At 36.5% G+C, this 21,920-nt stretch overlaps 1 protein-coding gene across 2 annotated transcripts; it reads left to right on the top strand.

Annotated features, from left to right (window-relative positions):
- Positions 1-17,300: 17,300 nt before the first annotated feature.
- On the top strand, positions 17,301-19,918 carry LOC128208891 (ras-related protein Rac1-like). Of its 2 annotated transcripts, XM_052912582.1 has the most exons (5): positions 17,301-17,492; positions 17,734-17,805; positions 18,429-18,546; positions 18,741-18,803; positions 18,981-19,918. In XM_052912582.1, exons 1-5 carry the CDS (start codon positions 17,458-17,460, stop codon positions 19,248-19,250), a joined length of 558 nt encoding a protein of 185 aa, XP_052768542.1. In that variant the 5' UTR covers positions 17,301-17,457; the 3' UTR covers positions 19,251-19,918. The 2 variants fall into 2 exon arrangements, with proteins under 2 accessions (XP_052768542.1, XP_052768551.1); XM_052912591.1 differs by lacking the exon at positions 17,734-17,805.
- The last annotated feature ends 2,002 nt before the right edge of the window (positions 19,919-21,920 follow it).

The following is a 21,920-nucleotide window of genomic DNA, read 5'->3' as shown; positions in this document are numbered from 1 at the left end:
ACAATGTTATATGCAATTTTCTTGACCTGACTCCATCCAAGCCTTAACTCTTAGATCAACATGTACTTGGGGCTATGTGTTTTATCAATGAGAACTATAAATTATGTTCAAATTAGTGCCACTTATGATATATCATTCCGAATACAAAAACACTAGCATTTTCTTTAAAACCACTAGCATTAATATCCTATGTTATGATAAAAATTTCTAGTGTTTTCAAATTACCACCTTGGCAATGGTTTTATCATAAAACCATTGCCAAGGTGGTAATTTGATTTTATCAATTTATTTGATTTATCATAAAACCATTGCCAAGGTGGTAATTTGAAAACACTAGAAATTTTATCTGGTTAGGGTTTGACATAGTCTTTCTAGGCAGCTGGACTTGTTTTGCAGTTACTTTGAAAATCTTCAAAAGCTAAACTGATCAAGACTGGAGCAAAATCCTCACAATACCAAAAGGGATTTTCAAGACTTACGAGATCATTCTCATATCACCAATACCATTAGTTTTTATCTACAAACTTAAGTCAACATAAAACTGTTTTACATTAATATTGCAATGAATAAAACATATTGCAATAACATAGCAATTAAGCCGAAACATGAGATTTCAACATTTTCCAGATAAACAATAAATAAGTTTACTTAATAATTTTCTCGATACTTACACAAGCTGGAAAATGGTCTCTTTTTGAATACTTCACATATTTCATGGCTTTCATCATTCAATATAACATTTCGCTTGTTATTTCAATATTCAATGATATTGTAAACATTCATAAATGATGGTTAAAATTAACATTCATACTAATCATGCCTACCAAAAACACCTGACTGACCAATTAGAATCGAATTTCGGCAGGGCTTATTGGTGGTTCAGTGAAATTAACCATGACCTCCCACAATCTGCACTGATCAACAGTAAATGCATTGTTTCCATTGTTCTTATTTTCATAAAGTTAGAAAACAACTGCAGTGAATAAAATTTATTCCTTATCACTGAGAGAAAGTTTAGAATGAACGAAGCCGACGGTTACATTTAGTGGGATATCAAATCCTATAAATGTATTCATCATCTTATGTAACCGTATTTAGTATAAATGTTAAAGTTTTGAAAGTCTAAAAAGTTTCAATTTTTGTATATTTTGTGCTTCATTTAATTTCATTGAAATTTGTTTTTCTTAGTGTTCAATCCCAAGCATACTTGTTCACATTTAAGTGCAAGAAAAGTCTCTAAATTATGATCTGAATAAATTATTATATTAATGTTAGGTCACATAAAAGATAAACAATGTATTGTGCTTTTTAAAAATAACAGTTTTTCATCTGTTTAAAATTATTTCAAATGCTGTGCATTGAAATTTGATTATGAATTTAAACTATGACAGGAATAATTCAAGGGAATGTTGTTTTTTTGTGATTTCTAGCATTTAAAGTGTCTGAATCGCATGAATATTTATAAATTACGTAAGGTACCGGGTATTCTCAAATTGGTCACACTTGTTGAACTTTGTACTGTCTTCTTTTTGTCTGTCTCAAATTTAATACAGCATTGGCTTCACCTGTTGTTTATTAAAGGGACTGTACACCAGAATGGCACCAAAAAGTTGGATTTTTTTCTTTAACGAATCTAAGGACAATTTTTTAATAAACTATTTTACTCTTTGATATCGTTATTGTAAATAGAATACCAAAATGTAAAAAAATTGCAGTGCAGTGTCGAATCCACTATGCTATGAAGACTGGGTGGAATTTCCAGATATATACCTAACTCGCTTAAATCACGTAATAACATCAACGGCAGATTACGCATAAGGAATGAATTATACTCAGTAGACATACAATGTACTTAGTAATCTTTTTTAAATGGAAAACACGAAATAACTGCTATTAATTAATCATTTGTAAACTATGTGCACCATCAGTTAGTAAGTTTCAATGCATTAATTCGGTACACATCGATACCAAGTTAATGTCAGGTTTCTATAAAAAAAGAAAGTTTTTTTCTTTTTCATTATTAACTGAGTACAGCCCATTTAAAATGTACCTTATAATGTCTGTGACTTATCAAATATTTAATAGTAATGGTCTGCAACCAAGATTTGTTTGAATTATCAAGGTTTCAAACTGCATTGTGTATGCGATTAAAAATCTTGAAAGCTCCCTTAGTATATATTTTTTTTAAATAACATAGACCCTGCAAGGTACTCATATTTGGATGATTCATAAAGATTTGCACAGTTATTTATGTATAATTGCATTTATTGATACAGGTTACCTTTTTCAAATCTATGATTTAGATTGCAAAGTATAACTTAATAAATATATATTCTTAACTTCCAATAAGTAATTAGTTAATTTGTCAACTGCGCACCAAAACACTGAATCTGTATGTATACGCAAGCTTATGCATCAGTTAATTAATTGTAACCATGCACCCCCCCCCCCCCCCGGTCCAGGGAATAGCGGGGACTTTTACTTTCGGTCCAGCCAACCCAAGCTAAAATCCCCGCCCTGCAGGGATGATCTGATGGCAAAGTCCCCACCAAATCCCCCCCAAGCACCCAAGGGACATTAGGTTAAGCCACATCCGCCCTGTATTTTCCACGATCTACGGAAGCGTCCAGGTGCTATAGTGAAAAATATTTTCCAGTATACTATCTCCTAATTAGGAGATACTAACTCATAATAATGACTTACTAAGTCCTAATTACGAGATACTATCTCATTATTAGGAGATACTATTTTCTAATTACGACTTACTAAGTCATAATTAGGAGATGCTAACTCATAATTATGACTTACTAAGTCCAAATTAGGAGATACTATCTCATAATTAGGAGATACTATCTCCTAATTACGACTTATTAAGTCCTAATTAGGAGATACTTACTCATAATTAGGACTTACTATCTCCTAATTAGGAGATACTAACTCGCGATTATTACAGTTTTGGAAGAAAACGCATGTATACATACTTTGAAATAGGAAACCATTTTAGGCTGCTAGGCCGCCAGGCCGCTAACTTCACGCCGCTAGGCCGCTTAAGTGCTCGATCGACTTTTTAAAAAAAAGTAGTTTATAATTGCTTAAGAGTGATAATTTGGGCATAAAACAGAATATACATATAAAAAAAATAGAAGGAGAAAAGCTGACTGCTTGTTCGATTATTTTTTAAAATGTTGAAAATCGCCTCAGAGTGATAGTGTGTGCTTAAAACTCAGTTGATATTTTCTTGTTTTAAGAAAATAGGATAGCATTTTGGGCCGCCAGGACGCTAGGCCGCTAACTTTACGCAGCTAGGCCGCTATGACGCGAGGACGCTAACTTCACGCCGCTGAGCCGGTGGGCCGCTAGGCCGCTAACTTCACGTACATACTTTCAACGTCATTTCAAACTAATAATAGGGTCATCATGGACTTCTTACTTTCATTGATTGTGTTTCTATGCACTAGTCATTTGAACACTCCAAGGTTTTTTTTAACTGCCATTTTGGCTCAACTTGGCTGCCAACTTGTCCAATATTTTCTTAAAAATGACAGTAATATGCAAAGCTCTAATTTTAATCATCACCATTATCAACAACATCATCACAACCAACATCATCATCACCACAATCATAACCACTACCACCATTATGATCTCCACAATCATCCCCACAACCATCATCATCATCATCATCATCATTATCATCATCATCATCATCATCATCATCATCATCATCATCATCATCATCATCATCATCATCATCATCATCATCATCAGCAGCAGCAGCAGCAGCAGCAGCAGCAGCAGCAGCAGCAGCAGCAGCAGCAGCAGCAGCAGCAGCAGCAGCAGCATCATCATCACCACCACCACCACCACCACCACCACCATCATCATCATCATCATCATCATCATCATCAACGTCATCACCATCGTTTTTGTCATAATTACGAGTAAGTATCTCCTAATTATGAGATAGTATCTCGTAATTAGGACTAAGTAAGTCATAATTATGAGTTAGTATCTCCTAATTATGAGTTAGTATCTCCTAATTAGGAGATCGTATCTCCTAATTATGAGTTAGTATCTCCTAATTAGCAGTTTGTAAGTCATAATTATGAGTTAGTATCTCCTAATTATGAGATAGTATTTCGTAATAAGGACTTAGTAAGCCATAATTATGAGTTAGTATCTCCTAATTAGGACTTAATAAGTCGTAATTAGGAGATGGTATCTCCTAATTATGAGTTAGTATCTCCTAATTAGGAGATAGTATCTCCTAATTATGAGTTAGTATCTCCTAATTAGCAGTTTGTAAGTCATAATTATGAGTTAGTATCTCCTAATTATGAGATAGTATCTCCTAATTAGGAGATCGTATCTCCTAATTATGAGTTAGTATCTCCTAATTAGCAGTTTGTAAGTCATAATTATGAGTTAGTATCTCCTAATTATGAGATAGTATTTCGTAATAAGGACTTAGTAAGCCATAATTATGAGTTAGTATCTCCTAATTAGGACTTAATAAGTCGTTATTAGGAGATGGTATCTCCTAATTATGAGTTAGTATCTCCTAATTAGGAGATAGTATCTCCTAATTATGAGTTAGTATCTCCTAATTAGCAGTTTGTAAGTCATAATTATGAGTTAGTATCTCCTAATTATGAGTTAGTATCTCCTAATTAGCAGTTTGTAAGTCATAATTATGAGTTAGTATCTCCTAATTAGGACTTAATAAGTCGTAATTAGGAGATGGTATCTCCTAATTATGAGATAGTATCTCGTAATTAGGACTTAGTAAGTCATAATTATGAGTTAATAAGTCGTAATTAGGAGATAGTATCTCCTAATTATGAGATAGTATCTCGTAATTAGGACTTAGTAAGTCATAATTATGAGTAAATAAGTCGTAATTAGGAGATAGTATCTCCTAATTATGAGATAGTATCTCGTAATTAGGACTTAGTAAGTCATAATTATGAGATAGTATCTCATAATTATGACTTAGTAAGTCATAATTATGAGTTAGTATCTCCTAATTAGGAGATAGTATACTGGAAAATATTTTTCACTTTGGCACCTGGACGCTTCCATAAAGATCCGATACTGCGGGGGCCCTCCTGAAAGGTAAAAACACGGCCCATTTCCCCGGTATACCCCCGGATGTGGGGGCCCTGGTTATAAAATTGACTGGTGCATGCTGATCCATAGTAATCCAATCTCATGCCAAGACGATTTCTGGTCTGACATCTCCAGGTAAGTTATTCTTAAGCATAACAAAGCCTGGACAGCATTTGAGAAAGACTGTTGTGATGTTAAATCTTCATTACTTCACTATGCCACAACATTGGGTGATTACTGATTTTCATTCTTGGCGAGGAAACAAAAAGTGAGCTCAAAGTGTCTTCAGAAAAAGAACTTTATGCACCAGTCAAATGTAACCACGCCCCCCCCCTCCAGGTCTGGGGAATACTTTGACTTTCAGTCCAACCAATCCCCTATAAAATCCCTGCCCTACCCTGCGGGAACGAACTGGTGGTAAAATCCCTGCCAAATAACCTCGCACCCCAAGGATCTTAGGTAAGGGTAATTCCCCGCTATATTTTGCGGGAAGACAAAACCACCGCAATCATCAGGCACTGCGAGGACACCGCTGAAAGGTGAAAACACTGCCCTTTTCCCTAGTATACTCCGAGGGGGTGGTAACAATTGACTGGTGCATAATAAGAGTAGAAATCAAAAGTGAGCAGGCAAATGGCGATGGTTTATCACACAATATCATTGAACAAAATGTACCTACACTGAGAATGGCTCCAAGACATTTCTATGCACATAGGTAAACACTCATCATATTCATAAGCCAGATGCTATGCACATATTCATACATTTGGCTTCATTTAAAATGAAACTTTATAAATAAGTATGCGCATATTTGATATTTCTTTATCTCCATTTTGCAAAATTGAAATCACATGATTTTATCAAACGAACTTGTATTGCTTGAAATTCTACGTGTCAAATTAAACATGCTATCCACGGTAAGATGACAATAAATCCGTTTGATGGTGGTAATCATTCAATGGCGACTTTATTGATAAATTTCTTCAATATTGTTGTGTTTTAATGTAGGTATGTAATAAAGACACTTAAATATTTACTACATTTATTCTACAAGTGTATAACATGTGAGTACATCAATAGTCTGAATCCTACTGCCTCTCTGATACTTCTAGTGGTTCCACCTTGGTGCCTTAGCAGGGCGGTTACTAATTTGCATATAGAGGCGGAGCTTCTATGCTCACAACATTACAAATATAACACGTATAAAATTCACATCATCAGCATCCGGAAGTAGTGATAACATGTACATGTGTGAATCATTCGACCGCTCTGATCAGAGTGAATGAGTCAATACAGTAGACTGGTACCCGAATTTACTTTTCCTCAAGAACACAAGTTATAACGTTATACAGGTACGCGGCATATGGTTTTTTTATTTTACATTAATAGTATTTAAACAGTCAATACCAAAAATCATGCTGTATTTAAAAAAGCGCTGAGTGACATGCAATGATTAGTTATAAAATAAACTTTGTATTTAAAAAGAAAATGTCACGGCAACATGCAAATTATGTCGAAAAAAAAGAACAGCCCTGTTAATAAATTAATACCAACATTCTATACAAAGGATAACAATACTTTTTTTAAAAAACAACAACAAATATCTTGGTTGTTTACTATTTAGACCGCAAGCTTGATTCGTTTTACGTACCCACAAGACATTTCGAATGCGCGACGGGCACCGTGGTTAGCTGATACTGGTCTCTTTTCGGATAAAAGAGAAAGCGGTTACCAGTCTATCAATCAAGAGCTTTGAACAGAAAATGTCGATGCGTACTTTTCCAATATGTTCATATTCTTATTGCATTTAATCTGACCGTATGCAAGAACATTCATGTAGTTAACCCGATTAACTCACTCGCTACGTACCCATTTCTTGTGCTTCATTAAAAGAACATACAATTAGCTTGTCTTGTTAAGAGAACTATTTTTATTGGATGTTTTCATTGTAATCAGTTCTGGTACTACTTTGATTATTCAAATTTGCTAACGGCAGTCCAATCAAAATACAGCGTATGAATACATTACGTGAGTGAACCCCCAGATTCGGCTTGAAAATGCAGACATCGCGATTACGGCTATGAACTAGGCCACAAGTGCCCTTGTCCAAAATTGGAGGATTTTATTATTATAAATTCTACTCAATCACTTAGTTACTTTGGTATCAATCAAATGCCAACCACGCATAACTAAAGCATCATTAAAGGACAATGGAGTATTAAGGCTTTACTCTTTTCTTTCATTCAAATCGACAAATAAGAGCTCGAAGTTCGCAGAACGTGCATCTGATTGTTACGTGTTACAACACGTATGCGAACGCATTACAGTGTATCCATTCGGAACTCCATTTTTATCGAAAACAACCTCGGATGTATTTGGACGGTTTACATAAGTGGTACGTTTAAGTCCACTGCAAGTAGATCGCGTAGTAATTTTAGCAGTAAAACTTTATGACTTAACTCTTGGGAATCATAATCATGTTTACAATAATACAGTTCACTGGCAATCAATTTAAACTTAGATCACTCAATACAACTCTAAAACACTACATTTAATTAATGATATAATTAAAAAAAACATACGAACTACTCTAACTGATGTACCGGCATACATCCTAGATTGTTTTCGATAAAATGGCCGAGGAGCTCCGAATGACAACTTGTATCGTCATACGTGTTACTAAATGACATATTGTCCGTCGCGCGGGATGTCCACACAACTGCCGGCTGCCTTAAAGACCCGGATGTTTTGGTTACACTGCTCAAGCTCCAGGCTGACTTTAATGACTTGAATTTTCAGTAAAATAAATCTACATAATAGTAGTTATTCTCCGATGTGAAAGGCATACTTACTTAGTTGTTTTCCCTGTTTGACGTGCTTATAAGTTAAATTGCTGGAATACGCGCACGTCTTTCTACGCATATAATGTAAGCCAGAAAATAGTGGAGTTAGAGAAAACTTCTGTTAGTATTCAGGAAACATGCCGAGTCATTTATGAAAATATATAAAATAAAAATTGATTAGCCAAAAATACAAATGTATTGATCAGATATTTTAATTTTAAGTTCGGACTCCACACACTTTGACCAGCCCAATTGCGTTCATACCCCGATAATGACATCATCCCCGCAATTCATTCATTAAACGAAGATCGAGACGTCACGCAGTTACTGAATTTCACCGAAAAGGCTATCTGGTACAAACCAGTCGAGGCATGATACTTCGAACATAACAACGTACGCCGAGGTACTAAAATTCTGAGCAATGCGACATCGCACATTAATCATGACACTGCAAATGCTCATGCATACATGTACGTGAAGCTAGCGACCCAGCGGCCTATCTGCGTGAAGTTAGCGGCCTAGCGGTGTAATTTTTCTCTCTATTTCAAAGCAAGTGTTCATGCGTCTTCTTAGAAAACAATGATATATTAATGTTTTTATTCATACATTTAAATAGCAGCATTAGAATGTTTTATATTTCAGAGCATTTTAAAATGCGTTTTCTTCTATAACAATGTTATAATATTATTTTTTTTGTATGCACACATTATCACTCTGAAGCGATTAAATACTTTTATCAAAAACATCAATCAAGCAGTTCAGCGGCCTAGAGGCGTGAAGCTAGCGGCTTGGCGGCCTAGCGGCCTTAAATGATTTCCTATTTTAATGCATGTATACATGTTTGTTCTTCTAAAACAATGATAAAATAATTGTTTATATGCACAAATTATCATTTTGAAGCGATTATATACTTTTTTCTCTCAAAAAGTCAATCAGGCAGCTCCGGGGCCTAGCGGCGTGAAGTTAGCGACCTAGCGACCTAGTGGCCTAGAATGGTTCTAAAACAATGATCAATATATGATTTCTATTCACAAATCAACATCCATTTGCGAATATCAGCATTTCCTCCAAAACTCTACCATGCTGCCTAAAAAATCCTTTTTAAAGCAATTGTTTGTGCGTTTACTTGGTGAACAAAGATAAATTAGTGTTTTTGATTCATAAATTACCATCCTAAAGAAATGATCAACACTTTTCTAAAACGTCGATTAATCCGTTCAGCGGCCTGGTGGCCTGGAGGCGTGAAGTGATTTCTTCAGGATGTTAATTTCTGAATAAAAAACATTTAAAGGATGATGATTTGTGTATAGAAACCATAAATTTATCATTGTTTTAGAAGAAAACGCATGTATAAATTATTTGAAATAAAAACCAAGATTAGGCCGCTAGGCCGCTAACATCACGCCGCTAGGCCGCTGAACTGCCTGATCGACTTTTTGATATTTTTTAGGTGATAATCGCCTCAGAGTCATATTTTGTGCAAAAACAGTGAATATATCACTGTTTTAGTAGAAAAAGCATGTATACATGCTTTGAAATAGGAATCCATTTTAGGCCGATAGGCCTCCAGGCCGCACTCTTCACGCCGCTAGGCCACTGAGCTGCTTGATCGACTTTTTTGAAAATATGTTGATAATCGCTTCAGAATGCATACAAACAATTGTTCCAGAAGAAAGCGCATTTAAATATGCTTTGAAATATAAATAAAAATAAAAACCGGTTACTTACGTCGCAATTAGTGTCCCCAAAACACTACTTTTCATACTTTTCAACGGGCTCCGGCAGAGATTGTTATGGGACGTTAATGTCGAAGATATCTCCGGAACCACGAATGCGGGGAGGTCGGGACCGACCTTGTCTTTTAGGTCTCTCGATTCCCTAAGTTACCCGACCATCGTGACATCTCTGACGTAATTTCGTCACCGTTTCCATTCTTGTACAAGATTCTCATGTTCGCTGAAAAGGTGAAAAAATACCTTAAAAAGTGGAACCTAGTGTCGAAGATAGCTCAGAATCCCCGCACATGCGGAGATTGCCCCTAAGGGGACCCTATTCCCTACAAGATACAACCGACTGGGCGCCTGGGACGTAATTGCGTCACCGTTTCCATTCGCGTACAAGGTTCTATTATACGCATACATGGCACAATAAATACCTTAAAAGGGGGTACCTAGTGTCGAAGATAGCTCATTATTCACCCAAGAGCGGAAGTTGGGACCAGTATTGCCCTTTAGGGGGCCCTATTCCCTACAAGATGCAACCATCGGGGTGCCTGTGACGTTTTTTGGTCACCGGTTACCAACGTCGCAGTGTGTCCCCAAAACGTTACTTATCATACTTTTCAACGAGCTCAGGCAGAGCTTGTTATGGGACGTTAATGTCGACGATATCTTCGGAACCATGAATGCGGAGAGGTCAAGACCGGTCTGGTCTTTTAGGTAATTCGTTTCCCTACGTTACCAGACCGTCGTCGTATCTCTGACGTAATTGCATCACCGTTTCCATTCGCGTACATGGTTCTCCAATACGCTAAAATGGCGAAAAATACCTTAAAATGGAGTAACTAGTGGCAAAGATAGCTCAGCATCCCCGCACGTGAGTAGGTTGTGACCAGTATTGCCTTTTAGGGTGCCCTATTCCCTACAAGATGCAACCATCGAGGCGCCTGTGACGTTATTTGGTCACCGGTTACTAACGTCACAATGGGTCCCCAAAACGCTACTTTTCATACTTTTCAACGGGCTCCGGCAAGGCTTGTTATGGGACGTAAATGTCGACGATATCTTCGAACCACGAATGCGGGGAGGTCGAGACAGGTCTTGTCTTTTAGGTCTCTCGATCCCCTACTTAATCCGACCGCCTGGACATCTCTGACGTAATTGCGTCACCGTTTCCATTCGCATACAAGGTTCTACCATACGCTAAAATGGCGCAAAAATAACCTTAAAATGGGGAACCTAGTGTCGAAGATAGCTCAATATCCCCGCAGGTGCGGAGGTTGGGACCAGTATTGCCCTTTAGGACACCCTATTCCCTACAAGAAGCAACCGTCGGGGCGCCTGGGACGTTATATGGTCACCGGTTACTTACGTCGCAAATTGTCCTCAAAACACTACTTTTCATACTTTTCAACGGGCTCCGGCAGAGATTTTTAAAGGACGTTAATGTCGAAGATATCTCCGGAACCACGAATGCGGGTAGGTCGGGACCGGTCTTGTCTTTTAGTTCTCTTGGTTCCCTACGTTACCCGACCATCGTGGCATCTCTGACGTAATAGTGTCACCGTTTCCATTCGCGTACATGGTTTTCCAATACTCTAAAATGGCGCAAAAATAACCTTAAAAAGTGGAACCTAGTGTCGAAGATAGCTCAGCATCCCCGCACGTGCGGAGGTTGGGACCAGTATTGCCCTTTAGGGGATCCTATTTCCTACAAAATGCAACCATCGGGGCGCCTTTGATGTCCCCAAAACGCTACATTTTATACTTTTCAACGGGCTCCGGCAGAGCTTGCTATGGGACGTTAATGTCGAAGATATCTCCGGAACCACGAATGCGGAGAGGTCGGGACCGGTCTTGTCTTTAGGTCTCTCGATCTCCTACGTTACCCGACCGTCTGGGCATCTCTGACGTAATTGCGTCACAGTTTCCATTCGCATACAAAGTTCTCCCATACGCTCAAATAACCTTAAAATGGGGTACCTGGTGTCAAAGATAGCTCAGCATCCCCGCACGTGCGGAGATTGGGACCAGTTTTATCCTTTAGGGACCCTTTTCCCTAAAAGATGCAACCGTCGGGGTGCCTGAGACGTTATTTGGTCACCGGTTAGAAACGTCGCAAAGTGTCCCCTAAACGCTACATGTTATACTTTTCAACGGGCACCGGCAGAGCCTGTAACGGGATGTTAATGTTGAAGCTATCCCCAAACGATGAATGCGCTGAGGTCAGGACCGGTCTTGTCTTTAGGTCTCTCGATCTCCTACGTTACCCGACCGTCTGGGCATCTCTGACGTAATTGCGTTACCGTTTTCATTCGCATACAAGGTTCTCCCATACGCTCAAATAACCTTAAAATGGGGTACCTGGTGTCAAAGATAGCTCAGCATCCTCGCACGTGCGGAGATTGGGACCAGTTTTATCCTTTAGGGGACCCTTTTCCCTATAAGATGCAACCGTCGGGTGCCTGAGACGTTATTTGGTCACCGGTTAGAAACGTCGCAAAGTGTCCCCTAAACGCTACATGTTATAGTTTTCAACGGGCTCCGGCAGAGCCTGTAACGGGATGTTAATGTTGAAGATATCCCCAAACGATGAATGCGCGGAGGTCAGGACCGGTCTTGTCTTTTTGGTCTCGCAATTGTTTACGTTACCCGACCGTCGGCGCATTTCTGATGTTATTTGGTCACCGGTTACTATTGGCGTACAAGGTTCTCCTATACGCTCAAATGGCGCAAAAATACCTTAAAATGGGATACCTAGTGTCAAAGATAGCTCAGCATCCCCGCACGTACGGAGGTTGTGACTAGTATTGCCCTTTAGTGGACCCTTTTCCCTACAAGATGCAACCATTATGGCGTCTGAGACTTATTTGGTCACCGGTTATTTACGTCGCAAACTGTCCCCAAAACGCTACTTTTCATACTTTTCAACGGGCTGCGGCTGTCTTATAGGTGTCTTGTCCTACATCATGCATACCATGAGCAACATTTGCTATCTCAGATCAAAAAGATGCAAACGGCAAATCGGGGTTCATCGCCAAGAGAAAGCGCCGAAAAATCGCCTACTGTTTGGGCAATATAGACTCATTAGCATACGGGGATGTTGTTGATTTCATGAGTTCCAAAAAGCTTCCAGCGACAATCATTATAATCTTTTACGAATGCAAATCGGTATCTTACAGGTTTCATTTACCTTCAGATATTTTGGAATACGTCTAAAATGGTGGGCTTTGACCACATGACATGGTGTTGATGCTTTGGAATTATATCCCATTGGGTGACAGAAAGGCAATCTAGGTTTACACATAAAGTCCCATATAGTACTTGTATTTTACCAAACACTTCAGGTGCACCTATAAATGTATATGAACCTATATAGTATGTAGTAGGTCATGGCGTTCTTCCGTTAATACGCTAAACAACCATTGTTTTTAAACGTATTTTCCTAATTTGTTTGGTAAAAAAAATAGTATCAGACTGTTTATGTTTGCATTTTATTTGCCGTATTGCGAGACGTTCGTGTTACATGAAGTTCCTACATTGATATTAACGGTAATAATTGAATAAGCATTTATATGAATTGCTAGAATAGTATACAAGTGTAGGTAATTTTGCACAACAAATGCAAGTTACGTTCTTATTGGGTTACAAATTGCCTTTTGTTATAAATATTACCATGTCTGACACCTTGTGTCTTAATAACACTTTTATTTACGCACGCTTATTCTGATTCTGCATCGAAAAAAACGGCATAAAACTTCCATGCCAGACATAAAAGGTGTTTAAAAGGTACTAAAATTGGCCATGTTAAGTGCAGAAAGAAAACAGATGCAAAAACTTAATAAAAATAGCTAAAATAGGTACCAATATGGTACACATTGACTAAAAACACTGTATAAGTCACGCATTTTTCTACTTTCATTGTGTAAACAAGCAATCGTTCAGCTTATACTTTCAATAACTTTCTGCCTCTAAAAACATAAGTTAAAAAATCGAGAGAAGCCATCACGTCAGGCCTCCGGGCAGGCGTATTTATATTGCGATAAAAGTAATGTAAACTTACTTACCAGGTCAAATTATCCTCCAAAAGCACCAAAATACTTTCACAACCCGTCATTTTGTTCCGCATCTAACATTTCCCTCACTTAAATTTTCGCAAAAACAAATTACACTGGACCTCCTGTTAACGGATACCATGTAAAGCCTGCATTGTATGAGCTGCATGTTACTATTGCAATTAAGGCCACTCTTGTTTCAAACACTTGGATTCTATCATAATTACTAGAAAAATACTTGATATGTTTTAAATTATTAACAATCTTGATATTGTTTTCATTTGTTTTATTATTTAAGTAGTTGTGAACTGCAGAATCTTTATCACTTTTTTGTTAATATGCATTTTGAAGTATGCGTGTTTCTCGTATAAATGCTAGTACATGAACACGTACACACTTGAGTTGTGAATAACATTTATTTATCAGAGCAAGATTATTTTAACAAAAAGTTACTTTTTTCATTTTTATTCAATTTGAATCCAGTGCAATCAGGACTTCTCATTTCCTTGTATCCCTTGTTTTGCGACTATAGCGTGTTCTCAGCATGAAGAAATCCTTGAAGGCCGAAGGGCAATTTCATAAGCTTGAAATGTAGGGGACACTGGATCCATCTTTAAGCCGTCTTTTGTATGACCCGACCGGAGATAGAGCCCGCAACTCTTTACCCAAAAGGCGTATGGTCTACCACTGAGGTATCGGGAAGGGCTCCATAAGAATAGAGTAGTGTTCGGTGGTATTTTGGAAAAAAAGAACAATACTAATGAGGTTTTGCAAAATAGTGTGTTGAATAAAATAACCAAGTGGCTTGTAACTTGTAATGTGCATGGTGGTTTGGCAGAAGTACAGGGTGTTAAATCAAATGCCGACAGCCTACTAGGGTTGTGTGGCGAGTAAATGAAGCGGCATGTAGCAACTTTCAGGTTCCATCCGTCCACCACGACTTCTCTAATCTGTTAATATAATGAACACTGCCGGTACAAGCTCTGTAGCCAAAAGTACATGTTTGGAGGCACCATGTAAAGGCATATCATACACTCACCTTCAACCCCCTGTCTTCATGATTACAAGAGGAATCGTCGTTATTAATGTTTCGGAGGTACTGTCTTAAAGTCGCCAATGGTTGAAATCTGTGTAAAACACGGATTGGTAATTGCTTTTTGAATGTGCTTATATTGAACCTGAGTTTCCCCTTAACTCTTATATACACAGTTAGAGACAGTTCCAATACTTTATGTGATCCTGGTTGAACTGTAATCATTCTTCCGTCTCCGAATAACAATCCTTAAACAAATTATAAAAATGTAATTATAATATCTGTGAATATGTACTGCCGACGCTGGAATATAGGCATTAACGTTGACAAATCCAGCATTACGGTTTTCATCCGAAAAAAAATCGTCTTCTTAGGTAGGCATTGTTTACTGAAACTGTTTCCTCCCTCAAAGAGCTCATGTCACTTAAGAATTCTCCAGTCCTACATTCTTAAATTGAAGCGCAGAATTGGTCAACGCATTTAAAAAGGTAAAAAAGCACTCTTTGCATTCGATGGGTAAGGTATCCACAGTTTTGGAATCAATCCGGTAGTACCAGCTGGATTGTATTCCAAGATAATAGTTTTGACAGTCCTTTATGGCTGCGTGTTATGGAATAACCCGTCTGTATTCGACATCGATTCTATGAATCGGTTTTAACATTTCACTGTGAAAAATCAAGGTTTACCGATCCTCACTCGCTCTGATATGGCAGAGTCTATGCTTGGAGTAAATATACTTACTGCTCTTCCTAGTATCTTTAGGTTTCTTTACCGATATGTGCGCTATCATTTGAAAAATGCATCATACGATCAGTTATGAATACATTTGTTAACAATAGGTATTGCATAGCAAACCCGTATGGAAAAACTGTGAAACTATATATCAAAAGGACCTTATACACGTTATGTGTGATTGTGACTTTACAAGTAACATTATAACATATTTCTTGAATGAAACATAATCTATATGGACTATAAAACTGCACAGATTTCGTGAATATGGATAGTGTTAGTTTTATGAGGAGGCATTTCTGTCAAAATGTTTAGTTACTCAAGAGGTTGTCCCCTGCAATGGTCTGTGTTGGAGTCTTCGACACTAACACAATTCAATGAAGACCTTGTTCACCGTTTCTCAACATGTATTCACTAGTTGCATAACCAACATATACCAACACAAAATGTATAGTCAGCTAATATTAAGTATTTAAGTAAAATGGTTCTCTTAGGTGGTCTTAACAATACGGCTGTCATTTTGAGACTGATAAAAACAAGTAACAACAAAAACAACAAAGCTTTAGAACAAACAAGGAATTACCAATGTGAAAATTACTGCAACAACATAGTTTAAGACATTTTAAAGAGGTATGCATATATAGAGCAACAGGTTACAATTGATAAACAATCTACAAGGATTACAGAAGAATAACCAAGAAGGCTTTGATACTGGAGCCAAGGTAGTGGGGATCAAATGAAGCCAAATATGAACCCACAAGATTATTACAAACTGGTATTGATTATTAAACACTCATCTTAATGAAAACAGTTTAGAAACATAAATTATATAAATAATAGAATATGCATGTTGCATTTTATTCACATGTCTAAAATTAAATAATATCTTGTAAACAGTTGTTTGAGTGTTCTAACAAAGTAACAACAAAATATAAGCAAAGCTCTGAAACTTATCGGTGCTCCTCTAGAGCAAATTCTTATTGCAGAAGAGGAGTCACTATTTTTAAAGATCTCATTTCTGTTTGTAACAAAATTGCATTCACATTTTATTTGACGAGTAAATTTGTATGTGTATGAACACGTTTTTCGTTCAAAATTATTATTATTAAAACTATATATCGTTCACTATTGGGAGTTGTATTTACATTCATAACATTCAAATGTTTTCTCAGATATTTTAAAAAAGAAAAAAAATATCTCAGTTTCAGAGAAGGAGGGAGTTGGCTATATCCGAAGTTTATCACTCATGTCTGCCCCCTCATCGACATCAAATCCTGAATCAACCCCTTTGGAAAAACCATGACTGTCACTGAAGTAAACTTGGTATATATACCTTGCATGTCTGTCTTTGAAAACCAACCATGCTAAAAAGTCTTAAAGGATGACCAAATGGGTTGGTGCAATGAAAATTGTACACTATTTGAAAGGATGGTCACTGGGGATGCGTTTATGGATTGGGTACAACATTTGGTCGAGAATGTATCTTGGGAGAAATTCGATATGTTCTCCTGCTGGTTCCAAGAAAGGGATATTGATGGGCACTTGATTCTTTATATTCTCTAAAGTGGACCATAATGATGACGGCAATGCCTTCAGAGTATACTAAAATGCTCGATTTCGCTTTATTCATAAAATAAACAAGTTAACTATATTCAACACTCTGTTCAGTGGTCGGAAACTGCATAATGTGTACATGTATGAGAAATAGCTATGTGCTCATATATAAGGAAGTTATAAAAAAGCTATCACAAAGCTGAGATACAAATGTTATATCCGGAATAAAATAAGGAAGGTAACGGCAAGATTACTCTTTGATGACTGGATATAAATAATTCAGATTATATATCGGACATCACGGATAAAAAATCATCATATCATCGTTTTAGGAAAGCTATATCAGAGGGGAAAACTAAACACGATTATAATTTGAATAAAGAAACGAAACAGGCAAGGAATACAATATAGGGATGAAACAAATCAAATGCGTTGCCGTTGGAGATGAGTAAGTTATACAAACGTACACAATGATACCTTTTATTATTACCGGTATAAAAATATAATTCATTTCGGTTGTGTAATAATTGGACTACATATTGTTTTCATGATAATTTTGAATGCGTTTCAATAAAAAGTAAATTGTTAACACTAAGAATTACAGTTGTTCTAAGAATGCGTGCATATGATTATTAATGTTAATGTTATAATAGTGATAATAATTATTTCCGCGTTTTCCCTGAATTTAGGTGCGTGGGAAAAACTTGTCTTCTGAAGACATATGTGGACAACTGCTTCCCTGACGTCACTTATGGCACTGTGTAGGTTTTTCGAATAGCTTTAAATATTTATGTGCAATTTAAATTTTAATCTGTATCAAATTCATGACGACGATCATAATGAAGATACTGATGGTGACGCTGCTGCTCCTCAGGCTGCTGGTGGTGGTAGTGGTGGTGATAAAAATGTGGGTGACGGCTATTTCTATTACCATCAATCACCATGACAGTTCTCTACATGACTCAAAGCTATACAAGCGTACCACCAGTGCTGAAAAGTTCAAGTGTAAATGTAGTATGCGTGTTCCATTCATTAACGGCCACCCCCTTCGTTAAATGCTTTTAAAATTATCTCTCAATGAACACCTAGTCCTAACATAACCCCACTGATTCAGGTAGTTCGGAAACGACGAACGGTATCAGACAAATTCAAACTAATGCACATGTCATTATATTTTTGCTCCTTTTGAGATCATATTTCATTTCGATGTTCAGTGCGTTACATTGCTTTTGATGGATAATGGGTTATAGATTTATGTATACAATATATATACAAGGATTCTACTCATTTGCCAAATAAACAAAAGTTCATTTAACATCAAAATGGCGGCTTAAACAAACAAAAAATATGACTGCATGAGTACACTGCAAATTTATTGTTCAAGCCTCGACGAATACAAGGCGGTGAAATCGGTGGATGACTCTGACTACAAGATGAACCTGTTTGACACGGCGGGTGCGGCAGACTACGACCGCCTCCGCCCCCTCTCTTACCCCATGACGGTACGGACACAACCCTTAACACGAAGTTTAAAAGGGGTTAAACTTATGCCACAATATGGCTTTTATTGATATGATCTAGTTTGAAAAAGGTAAATTTCACAGATTATGAGGAAATAAATATAACTTGGCTTTTCGGTGTTGAAATGTGTAAAAACGTAAATCGAAAATGTTGTTATTGAATGTATATTTTTCAGGACGTCATCCTCCTTTGTTTTTCTCTTATTTCTAAGTCATCATATGAAAGCGTCCCTTCAAAGGTTTGCATTGATTTAATTGTTAGTTTTATCTTACATAAATCCGTTCCTTAAACTATGTAGTTCTTCGAATACACACGATACTAGCGAGCATTCTACTATTTTGTTTTTATTAATGATATTAAAGAGTATACATACATTCGATATTTTATGTAATCTCATATCTCGTATTTTAAACAGTGGGTACCGGAAGTGCGCTATCATTGTACAGGCACTCCGATAATTTTAGTTGGCACCAAAGTTGACGCCCGCGAAACATTCTCAGACCGGAGTAAAAAAGTGACGTACCAGCAAGGTCGACAGTTAAAGGAACTGGTCGGAGCGAGGTATTACGTGGAATGCTCGGCCCTGACAAAGATGGGCATAGTCGAGGTATTTCAAGACGCTGTGCGTGCAGCAATCACACCGCCAGTAAAACGACGTGGAAACGACCGTTGTAAATTACTTTGACTGCAGATCAAAAATGTTTGATAATTACATGTGTAATTGGTGTAGTTGACAACAATGAAAGTCTAATTGATATGTGTAACTGATGCATTTTAATCTGGCAACTATATACTTTGATATTGATATATATATATATATAGTTAAACTTGATAATCAGATTTTCTGAACTTATAAATGTCACTACTTTATCACTGTCATAATTCTTATCTAAAATGCTGACCAGGTTTAGTGTAGGAACATGACATTTATTTCCCATTCTTTGTATTGTTGTGTACCCTGAAATTGATGCCATGCACATCATTTTCCTATTCTTTTCTATGTTATGATTATATATCAACTGTATATGTATGTATTATATGTTATAAATATGTTATGTTATCCATTGTTGGAGGAATAAAAGAATCTATCTATATATCTATTTAATGCAATCTATGATACATGTAGATATATTTTGATATGTAAACGTTAAACAAAATACATTTGAAGTTTTAAATTAAAAAAACATACCTAATTACCAAACTCAAACTTTCCATCTGACAGTGTCAACAATGAACTGCATATAGTTTCTTTGCATTGTAATTTGAGGCAAAGATATTTGTGTTTACCTTATAAATAATGCTTGAGGACAGAATTACAATGAATTGTACGTTATGGCTTAGAGACTTTCAAGCTTTTCTGAAATCTATCAGGGTCAAAAACGTTAATTATATGTGTAAAATTGCTATAGTTTTTACAGAAACTCTTAATTTGCATAATACTTTAGGATGATTTAACATTCTTATTTCTTCATAGTATTGTGCCTCGACTTTTTATTGTTAACTGTTATTTGGCACAAATTTGAATAAGCTTTTCAAGTCCAAACCAAGTCCTGATTACGATTTTATTGCGTTGCTTTTTCTTTAACAAATACTTGATGCAATTATATATAATATAACATCATAACTATATGCGATACGAAATAAAAGCATCGACTATATTGTCAGCTGACAATATGGTCATTATTTCCAAAGTAAAAAGAAGCCTCGACGAACTTTTAGATGTTTGTTTTCACCATACCGAAAAAGAAAAATATTTCTTTAATCCATCAAAATGTAAAGTTTTCGTATTTAATGACAACAGCAATAGCATCAGGCCATGGACACTGGGCGATTATTTAATTGATGAAACAGATACATATAATCACCTTGGAATACTTTGTAATAAACATTTACATATCAAGGAAAACATTACAGAAAGCTGGCATAAGTTTCGAAAAACGTTTTTCAGTGTGACAAACTGTGGAATGGGTAAAAAGGGACTACACCCAGCAAAATCACCTCAAAAAGCATTTACGAAACGAAAGTACTCGCGGTCGCTCCATATGGGAGCGAACTCTGGAGCGTTGTCAGTTCGAACCAGTTGCTCCCCTTGGAGAGGGTCCGCCGACAGAGTCCACCGTTCAAATGGATCCAAGGCGGCCCAAACGAATCACGCATATACATTGAATTCAGTTGTCTTGGATTCAAACCAATTCAAAATATCATTGATATAGCAAAAAAAATAGCATTCTTATGTCAATTATGTCACGCTGATCAAAATATGAAAATTAAAAAAAAGTATTTTTCAACAGACGTATTTACATTTATATCACAAACTATAAAAGCTCAGGGATTTTTACCAGATACATAAAGTATTCTAGGCAATTACGACCTCACATCATACCTAACAGCATTTTCAAGTTCTTCCATGTTTCCAAATAAATTCGTTTGGAAAAGAATTTGCAAATCAGCAATTGATAAACATATTACAAAAGCGTGCAAAATAAGAATTAGGCTTATTATGCAAAGTATTTGCCAGGAAATACAACATCAAATGCTATTGTTGTGATGCAGTAACAAATGAAATTGTTCTGCATAAGGTGTTCTCTTGTCCATATTTTTAAAATGAACGATGCCGACAATGGTCCAAACTTATAAACCTCTTAAATGAAAAACACTTGAGACGCTTGTTTTATTAAATCTGAACCATCAACTAATTGTAATGTAAAGAAGATTCACCGTTCTCGACATCACTGATGAATGTCGAATCCAGTGTTTTATAATTGTGTTAAATTTAACAATATATGCCATTGTAACCACAACAGAATGATAAGATTACTTTAATAGAAACAGACGATACGCGTCTATTTCTTTCGAAATGTCAGATTCAATGTATTATTTGTGTATATTGTAAATAACCTCATGCTTTATATGTGTCCACTATATTTTTTGTTATTAATTTTTCGATGTTTGTAATCTGTATTGTATATATTTGTAAAGCTTAACTTCTCTCCACCAATGGAGGATAAACAAAATAAATTAAACTAAACATTTGATCTCAAACAATTTTCACGTTTCCCTAAAATACATTTCAAAAATCAGCTCCCTTGTGCGGCTCGTTTATGCATAATATTTTAACCAATAGAAAAACAGAACATACTTCACTGACACGTCCTTTGTTTGACTATTGATATAATCAACATCTTAATTTGTTTGGCCAGTGTCGACATCTTAAAAACACAGTTGCATACATCAAATAGAAGATGTACATAAAGAAACGCTAAAATGATAAATCTGGTATCAGTTCCTAATAAAAATCAAAGTGCTGAAAGCACTGATGGACTAGGGCTTCATTCAGGGGAATGTTGAAAACCAT

Source organism: Mya arenaria, chromosome 2 (assembly GCF_026914265.1).
Source record: "Mya arenaria isolate MELC-2E11 chromosome 2, ASM2691426v1".
Classification (NCBI taxonomy): domain Eukaryota; kingdom Metazoa; phylum Mollusca; class Bivalvia; order Myida; family Myidae; genus Mya; species Mya arenaria.
Note: the sequence above shows the minus strand (reverse complement) of the source record. Positions and strands in the feature narration are given on the sequence as shown.